Here is a 10,213-nt window from a genome sequence, read left to right as displayed (position 1 = left end):
GTACAGTGGCTACGCACAGGCATAATCTCAGTACACTGCTACCCTGAACTCCTAGCCACAAGGGAGTCTCCCATCTGAGTCTCCCAAGTAGCTGGAATGACAGGCACATGCCACTATGCTCAGCTAATTTAGCCTTTAAAACTGTAAATTTCCTTCTAAGTCTGCTTCAGCTGCATCCCACAAGTTTTGACATGTTGTGTTTTCAATATCATTCCATTTCAGACATTCTTTGATTATTCTTTGATCAATCAGTTATTTAGTAGTGGGTTTTTTTCATTTTAATGTATTTGGAGATTTTTCATGATTACTGATTTCTAATTTAACTCAATTGCAATTAGAACACATATGTGTGTGACTTCAATTCTTTTGCAATCACAAATTTAAGACTTAATAAAGACTTGCCTTATAACTCAGCAAATGGCCTACCCTGGTGATTGTTCAACACCAAACAACATTTGCTGTTATTGGGTGTTTTATAGATATCAGCTAGGCCAAGATAACTAAGAGTGTTCTTGAAATCTTTCATATCCTTACTGATTTTCGGTCTATACATTCTATCAGTTACTGAGAAGAATACTAAAATCTCCAACTGTACTTGATGATTAGTTTATTTCTCCTTTCAATTGTCAGTTATTGCATCATGTATTTTGAAGCTTTAAGATGAGTATGTCTTATAAAAATATCCATCTTTTTCTCTAACAATAATCCTTGTCTTAAAGTCTACTTTGTCTAATATTAATATAGAATCCAACACTCTAATGCTTACAGTTTTTATGGTATATCTTTATCCACCATTTTACTTTCAGCCTATTTGTGTGTTTGAATATAATGTGTATCTCCTGCAGACAACATATAGTTGGGTTGTTTTTAAAATCTTATAATCTCTGCCTTTTGGAGTGTGTAGTCCATTTCCAATTATCATAATTATGGCTGAATTTAGCTCTTTATTTTGATATGTGTTTTCTATTTGTTTTATCTTACTTGTTCTTTGGTTCCTCCTTTACAGACTTATTTTTCTTTCAACAAAAAAAATTTTAGCGTATCATTTTTATTCCCCTATTTATAGTTTTAAGCTGTTATTTATTTGTGTGTGTACGCTTTACTTGCTCTAGGGAGTACAATGTGCATATTTACCACAACCTACTTCATGTTAATACTGTTAATATTTCATGTTAATACACAATAAAGTTGCACCAGCTTATCTACCTCCTTGATGCTTCACCATGTAATATTATTGTCATACCCAAACCTGCTTTACTTCTTGTGTATTTATATTTAAAATAATATTTACTAGGCTACTAAAGACCAAAATTAGGAAATCATTCTAGATTCCTCCCTCTCCCTTACCCACTACATTTAATCAATAACTCCTGTTAACTCTAATTCTTAATATCCAACAACATCCTTCCTCATCTATCTTCACTGCCACTACCAGACTCTTTCCTTGTTCATCTTTTACCTGGATTACTGCAATCGCCTCCTCCCAGTCTCTGTTCTTAAAGTTTCACCAACCTCATATGGCTACCCTACCATTTATATAGTTCTCACAGTACTTTCTGATAAGCAAATCTTACGTCATTCTTCTGAGCAAAAGGTTTCAATGGCTCCTATTTGCAAAGAGGATAAAATCTAATCTCCATGGTATGGCACACAAAGTCCGCTGTGACCTGGCCCACTGTCTATCACTGTCTAACCCCACTGATCACTAGTATCTGATAACATTTTATATAACAAATGATAGAAAGCTGCTTATAATTTCCTGAACACTACTGGCTCTCTCATACTTTTATATATTTAAAAAGGCCATTTCCTCTGTCTGATGCACGTTAGGAAAGCAAATGCCTATTCATGCTTAACCTCTTAAATGCAATCTTCTTTATATAATCTCATTCTACAAAGCAGTCCCTCATTCCTCTATATGCTTTGTACATTTTCTACCAACACACTTATTGCATTTTAGTGCAGCAGTTTGCTCTCATCTCTCTCCCCTCAGTGTTTATCTTCTTAAAGACAGAAAATATCTTTTCACTTTATTTTTCAATCCTCAGTACTAAGTGTAGTGCCTGGCACATAGTAGGCACTCCAATAATTTTCTGCTTATTCAACAAATAAGTTATGAAGGTAATATATAAATACATGAAAAAGAGTAACTTCTCCTAAGTAATTGTGGAGAATGACTAGCTACTTTAGGCATGATAGGGAGCTAATAATAATCATAGTGGCCCACACATATTATGTTATGTACCCAGCTTGTGCTAAGCTCTTCATACATTATCACAAAAACATTATGGGATGGGTGTTATAATGAAACTCATTTTTTAGATGAATAAAGGCACAAAATGTTAAAAAGTTTGCTCAAGGTCACACTAAGTGATAAAGTCAAGACAAAGAGGGATCTATGCTAACCACTATTCTACTCTGCTCTTCAATACAACCAAATGTTAAATCATCAATGCTATTTCTAGGGCTTTGCTATCCCTTACTGCTACGTAACTGCTTTCCTCTTTCTCCACTTTCATTTTTCTCCATGTTTTTAGGCTCTTCTATATTTTTTCATTTTCTTTCTTCCTTTCACTTTCTTTTCCTTTAATTCTCTATTTAATTTCCATAATGAACACAGCCTATACTAAACTATGTGATCAAGTATTTCCTCCTAATAGATCTTCTCTTTTCTTTTTTTAATCAAGGAAAACAAAGAAATAGTGAAAAAAGAGGTGAGATAGGATGGCATACGTTACCTCCTGAAAGAAGTTTCAAGAAACTGAGAAAAATAAGAACAGACCTTTGAATATGGCAAAAGAAAAACCTGTGATAATTGAGAGCAATATTTTAGCTAAATTTTGAAAGAAAAAACTGTAAGAAAGATTAAGGCTTAGTAAGAAAATGAAACCAATTGCTGAAGGCCATTATTTGAAACACTTAATATAAAACAACAGAAAAAAATAAGATCACAGCTAGAAAAGATAGTTGATCAAATGAAGGTTGGGGGGGGCCAGGCGGTTGTGATTTGCTTTTTGTTTGTTTAGCTAAAAACATCTGAGCATAAGTGGCCAGGCACAGTAGCTCATGCCTGTAATCCTAGCACTTCGGGAGGCCACAGCAGGCGGATAACTTAGGCTCAGGAGTTCAAGACCAGCCTGGCCAACGATGGCAAAACCCTGTCTGTACTGAAAATACCAAAAAAAAAAAAAAAATAGCCAGGCGTGGTGGCACACCCCTGTAGTCCCAGCTACTCTGGTGGCTGAGGCAGGAGAATCACTTGAACCCAGGAGGCAGAGGTTGCAGTGAGCCGAGATCGCGCCTCTGCACTCCAGCTTGGGTAACAGAGTGAGACTATGTCTCAAAAAAAAAAAATCCGAGCATAAGTAACTGTTAAAGCTAAACCAGTTTGTCTACTGCAGAAAACAAAACTGTTAGTTCTATAACTGCAAGAACTTTGTCTGCCTTGTTCACTGCTATCACACCCAAGGCTTGGCACATAGTAGATGCTCAACTACTATAAATACAATTATTCTAATTAAAAAAATCTATACATTGTATATAGTCCAAGCAGAACACAGCAGTTCACACATGTAATCCCAGCACTTTGGGAGGATGAGGCAGACAGATCATTTGAGGTCAGGAGTTTGAGACCAGCCTAGCCAACATGGTGAAACCCCCTCTCTACTAAAAATACAAAAAAAATTAGCTGGGCATGGTGGCAAACACCTGTAATCTCAGCTACTCAGGAGGATGAAGCAGGAGAATTGTATGAACCCGGGAGGCAAGGCTGCAGTGAGCTGAGGCTACACTATCACACTCCAGCCTGGGTGACAAAGTGAAACTCCGTCTCAAAAAAAAAAGAAAAAAAAAATTGTATAGTCCATTTTTAAGTTAATTCTATATCTTCTACCAACTAAATGAATGCTGCATTAAACATTCATTCATTCATTCAAATATTTGTAGAGTACATACTATTTTCCAGGTACTATATTCCAGGCAATGGGAATGTAGCAATGAACAAAACAAAACCATCCTTGCTTTAATAAGAGGAACTGAACACCATTAAAAAAAAAAAAGATGCTAAAAGTAGTATGTCTTAAAATGAATACAAAAGCGTAACAGTGATATTACTAGTGATAATAGGAAGTGGGAATAATATTCGAATGAGATGATATTCGAATGAGAAAGTGAGCAAGGCAAGTAAGCAAACAGCACTGCAGACCCATGCAACAGTAAGTCCAAAGACCTAGGGAGGGACAGCACTTAGTGTGTATGAGGAAGAGCAAGGAGGCCACTAAGGTTGAAGTAAAGGAAGCAAAGGAAAGCATAACAGAACCAGCTGTAATAGACCCACAATTCATCTATAACAATTGTAACAGAACCTAATCATCAATGGACTCTTTCCCCATGGATAGGTTTTTGTTTTAGTTTTTTTGTTTTGAAAAGGAGTCTTGCTCTGTTGCTCAAACTGGCGTGCAGTGGTGCAATCTCAGCTCACTGCAACCTCTGCCTCCCAGGTTCAAGTGATTCTCCTGCCTCAGCCTCCTGAGTAACTGGGACTACAGGCACGCGCTACCATGCCCAGCTAATTTTTTGATATTTTTAGTAGAGATGTGGTTTCAACATATAGGCCAGGCTGGTCTTGAACTCCTGACCTTGTGATCCACTGCGCCCAGCCAGATAGTTTTTAAACTAATATGTGAAGTGGTAGAAATTTAGAAAAACTTCAAATTCATTACCTTGCAAAAATTCTCTGTTTTGGTATTTTTCCTCATATAATCAAAGACTGCTGATTGTTCCAATAATGTAAACAATATCCTGATGTAGAAGGTACTATTCTATGAGTTAAAAATACTTCACATTACATTTCAAGAACTTTAGTATCCATGAGTCTCATGTATGATACAACACCAACTTCCTTACAGAAAGCAGTATCCTGCTCAGTAGATCTGAATATCTTTTGGACAAGTCTGCTGGGATATCCTTTGGACAAAGCTTCAAGTGGAGCACTAGTGTTCAATTCTAAGAAGTTAGAAGTTAAAAAGAATACATATTAGTGTAATTCTAATTTTCTAATCATGTCCCTTTCTCTCTTCCCTGTCAATAATTTAGTAGGGTATAAAAGAACTCAACTGTTCCCATATATGCCACAATACCTATCACAAGTAAATATGCTTAAAAAAATCTGATTCCATTAAGTCAAGATCTTTTTCGGCCAGGCATGGTGGCTCATACCTGTAATCCCAACACTTTGGGAGGTGGAGCACTTTAGGAGGCTAAGGTGGGAAGATCACCTGAGGTCAGGAGTTCCAGACCAGCCTGGCCAACATGGCAAAACCCTGTCTCTACTAAATATACAAAAATTAGCCAGGTAATTGTGCCATGCACCTGCAATCCCAGCTACTTGGAAAGCTGAGGCAGGAGAATCACTTGAACCTAGGAGGCAGAGGTGGCAGCAAGCTGTGCCACTGCACCCCAGCCTGGGCAACAAAGGGAGACTCTCTCTCAAAACAAAAAAAAAAGACATTTTTTAAACTAGTGTTTTGATTTCCAAATGCTAATTTATAAATAAGATTAGAAATTTTTAAAAAAGTTTTAATTAACAAAACATATCTATATTAGAGATGAAAGAATTTCAGAGGGCACTTATATTGAGGAGGAAGCCACAAGATAAGCAAAATGAAACCAAATTTCTTCCAAGGAATTTTAAAAAGCAGGTTTTAATTTTTTTAATAAAACAAAAAAGAAATATTGAAAATACAAGCCAAATGTGCATTAGAAAAATAACAAACTTGCCTACAGTTATGTAAGCAATTAAAATGAATAAAACGGCAGCATTAAACATGCTGCAAAATGTACACACACCCACTCCCATTAGTAAAACTGGAAATGGGAAACTAATGAGCTCAGCTGCAGGAGCTTGTTTGTTTTTTACTTTTCTCCACTTGCTCAAAATGTAATTTCTATTTTACCCTAAAGACTTTTGTTGGATACAGGCGGAATCAAACGTTCTTAAACAAAAATCTGAATGGGTTTTGAAAATGCATAATAGGAGCTTCATTTGTTCTAATGCACATTTGATGTATTCTGTTTAACATTTTTGACAGGTTAATCGTTTGTCCTCATGTTTAAAGAACACAAATGTTTTGCCAGTGCTGTTAAACAGATCACGTTGGGGTGAAAAGAAGGTGTCAGAGAAGGAAAAAGGTCCATGTGTTTTCTCAAAGTGTCTAAGCAAATAGGAGGGGAAAACATACTTAGGTAGTTGATCATGATATGTGAAGTTGTAACTCGTTACAAAAGGGGAAATAAAGTACAGTTCACTAATAAAAATAAACAGTTTATTAGAAAACTCATTATCTGGAATAAAGAAATAAGTTATTTGAAAACTAAAAAACAAAAAAAAGAAACTAAAAGGGTTATACAGAGAATGGCTAAAGTAGCAAAGGTGACAAAATAAATGTCTCTTAAAAATCAGTTCACCATGCAAAGCAAGGAGTTAGATGAATATGACTATACTAGTATTCATTTTTGGTTCTGACTATACTTAGTACTGCTTGTTTTGCTCTGAGTTGAGCTTGAATTTAATTAAGAACAAAAAAATTATGAGAAATATTTTTATCATATTCAACTGCAATTCTGGTTTAATTTTTTTTTAAATATGTTCAGTTTTAGGTCTTAATTAAGAAAGAATATAAATTGGATTCCCTAATAACAAGCATTGCTGTAAGGGAAATCCCTAATAAAAAGTGTCACATATCAGGCCAAAATCTAACAAATATTTGTGACTTAATGCATGCTATCAAAAATAATCAAACAAGGCCAGGTGTGGTGGCTCACGCGTGTAATCCCAGCACTTTGGGAGTCTGAGGCGGGTGGATCACAAGGTCCGGAGTTTGAGACCAGCCTGGCCAAGACGGTGAAACCCTGTCTCTACTAAAAATACAAAAATTACCTAGGTGTGGTGGCAGACGCCTGTCATCTCAGCTGCTCAGGAGGCTGAGGCAGAGAACTGCTTGAACCCAGGAAACGGAGGTTGCAGTGAGCTGAGATCACACCACTGCACTCTAGACTGGGCAAAAGAGCAAGACTCTGTCTCTAAATAAATAAATAATCAAACAAACAGAACTAATACAACAAAAGAACTGGAAAGTCCATTTGAATTTATAGGCCACGATCCAGAATTCAGACAAGTGTTAATGGCTAGGATGCATAAAAATTTTAGCAGAACTTTTTAGCACAACTAGAGTTAAAATTTGAAGACAAATCTACTAAAACAATTTAAAAATATTTGTTCTGTTTATACTACAAAATTTTATTTGAAATAATAATATACCAGACATCCAGCACTACCTAAAACAGTGTCAGCTGGTGAACTTGTTTTTCCTCCTAAATGCATTCCCAGTTTCCATTAATGATGGCACTATTTTAAGACTCTAGTCTTAAAAAAAAAAAACCTCAGTATCATTTGACTCTTCCTTTTCTCCCCTCAACCTGTTCATCCCTAATTAATTGCTAAGTCTTAATATCTTTTGACATACACTTCACTCCAGTCTCATTATGAAGACCTTAGCTTAAACATTACATTTATTAGTCTCTTGCCATTGCACCCTAACTGGTTTCCATGACTCCAGTTTCAATTCTAAAGCTCTTGCCAGATTAAAGCTCTAAAGAACAGATTATGTCACTCCCATCTCAAAAACTTCTAAGGGAGTCCTGCTGAATACAGAATACAGATGTTCATGCTCATTAGCCCATCATTCAAAGTTCTTCTCAATCTGGCATCAATCTACCTTTCCAACATCATTTCCCATTATTCTCTTCTATTTCAATGTAGGGGGGTACCATTCCCCACAGTCAAAGAGAGCTAATTGGTATTTCTTGTACATGGCCTATAATTTCTGACTTACGTTAGTGTCTATGCTTAATTCCTTCTACTTAAAATAATATTCTCCTCAATCAATCCATCCAACTGTTACCTCCTTTATGTTTAAATTTCACCTCTTTTATGACGCCTTCCCTGATTCCCCACCTATGCGTAAACTCTGCCTCTACTGAACACCCCTCGCACTTTGTGAATTTATTATATAATACCTCACACTTTATAACATGATTCCTTATCTAGTGACCTTAACTTTCTTATTAGATTTCTTAAGGAAAAAATATCCATAAAGGGACAATTTCTTAAGAGAAATTACCTCCAGAGCCATGCACATGGTCAACATTTATATATGTTGAACATTTTTAAATAAATGAGCACACATATTATATTTATAAATAGGGATAAAAGCCAATAAAACAGTATGATGATAATATACTGAGTAGGTAATACATTCCACTAATTGAAAGCTAGACTATGACCTAAATTTTTAAAACTGGTATTAAAAACTAACTACGTTTTCAAATCATATTAGATTACCAGTATTAATGCCAAAGGGGAAAATAATCAAATCTATATGTTCTCATAACTCAAACTCAAATATCAGGACATACTATTTATTCTACATATATATATATGTAACAACTTTGTTTCCTAACTATGCAGAGTTCACAAGAAAGTTGTTGACAGCATATCGAAATAATAGGAATTCTCTTACTTTGAGAAAACTTTGGAAATCTTTTATTCAGTTTCTTCCTCAATTGACTAAGTTCAGGCATTATTTCTGGAACAGCTACATAAAAGTCTACAACAATTTCATCATCCAAAATCTGAAAAAAGAAAAAAAAAAGTGACCTTAGATGACATGAAAAGCTTTATCATTCTGAAAGAGTATAATGCGGTCATTTCCTTTATAATTCAGAAAATAGATATTAAGAACGAATCTCTTCTTCAAACACAAGGATCATACAAATACACTTGCAATTATAAAAACCATCAGAGGCAAAACATTTCCCTTTACTTTAAAAACAGCCACATCAATTAAAAAAAAAAATTAATGGTTTTAATTCTTCATTGGGGTTGTTAGGCAAAAGTATTACAAGTTAGAATACAGCAATGAATGTGTACAAAGTTAAATTCATATATTTATTAAAACTGAAGAAACCTACAAAAGCTGAAAATTTTGTAATACATCACATGTAAAATTAATAACCACTAAGTGCCAAACTCACTAGCAACCACTAGCTCCCTAAATTTAGAGTATCAGAGAACTGAATTTATAATTATTTTCACAAAGAACTGAAACTCAAATTTTCCTTACCACTGATAACTAAGTTAGAAGAGGGGGTGATCAAAGACAAGTTCATTTATAGTTTATTATCCAGATTCTATATCCATTCTCAGAACAAAGGAATTAATATTCAATTTTTAGAAAATATTTTTATTAATTCAGGCAAACACCCAGAATAACTAATATACTACTACAATATACTCCACTTAAAAACTCCACTTGATATACCCCACTTAAACATACAATATATTCCACTTAAACTCCACACCTGTAATTCCAGCACTTTAGGAGGCCAAGGCAGGATAATCAATTGAGCTCAAGAATTTGAAATTAGCTTGGGCAACAAGGCAATACCCCATCTCTACAAAAATCAGCCAGGCATGGTGGCACATGCCTACAGTCCCAGGTAACTGGGAGGCTGAGGTGGGAGGTTTGCTTTAAGCGAGGAAGGCAGAGGTTGCAGTGAACCGAGTTCTTGCCACTGCACTCCAACCTGTTCACCAAAAAAAAAAAAAGTTACTTGAGTATAAAATGAAGCAACTTTTTAGAATGATACTACCTGAGCAACAAATATTTTATCAATGAATTCTCTTTGGATGAAATCTTACCACAATACACCATTTAAAGCCTTGATTTAGGGTTACACGGTAAATTAAAAACTCGAATTCTAACAAAACTAAGCAATGACTGTGGAATTTTATCCTTCTGTTACTATTCTTTGTATAAATTCTTTAGTCCTTAAATAACATACTCCCCTCTCCTTAACAACAACTTACATTAAACAGGCACTTCTCATGTGCCAAGAATTCTGCTAGTTAGTATAATTTAGAACATATAGTCTTCACAACAACCTTGAGTCAGGTACCAATATTGACTACACATTCCAGATAAAAGAAACTGAGGGCTCAGGGAAGATAAGTCAGTCTGTACCTAAGAAGGCAGAGCTAAAATTGAAATATAGGCAGTGTGGGTCCAGAACCAGGGCTCTCATCACTGGAAATAGAAAAGCAAAGGCAATTTCAAAATGTCAAACAACTATATGTGAGATTTCTATTCCAAGA

The 10,213-nt window shown here is 35.3% G+C and overlaps 1 protein-coding gene across 1 annotated transcript in view; it reads right to left on the bottom strand.

Annotated features, from left to right (window-relative positions):
- MRPL1 (mitochondrial ribosomal protein L1) overlaps positions 1-10,213 on the bottom strand; it is a 108,381-nt gene that overhangs the window by 64,313 nt on the left and 33,855 nt on the right. Inside the window, exon 6 of the mRNA XM_017540034.2 lies at positions 8,580-8,691. Within this exon, the coding sequence (XP_017395523.1) occupies positions 8,580-8,691 (112 nt within the window). The remainder of the gene's footprint in view (positions 1-8,579; positions 8,692-10,213) is intronic.

Source organism: Cebus imitator, unplaced genomic scaffold (genome assembly GCF_001604975.1).
Source record: "Cebus imitator isolate Cc_AM_T3 unplaced genomic scaffold, Cebus_imitator-1.0 Scaffold123, whole genome shotgun sequence".
NCBI classification, from domain to species: domain Eukaryota; kingdom Metazoa; phylum Chordata; class Mammalia; order Primates; family Cebidae; genus Cebus; species Cebus imitator.
The sequence above is the reverse complement of the archived record's forward strand: the minus strand, read 5'-3'. Positions and strand labels throughout refer to the sequence as shown.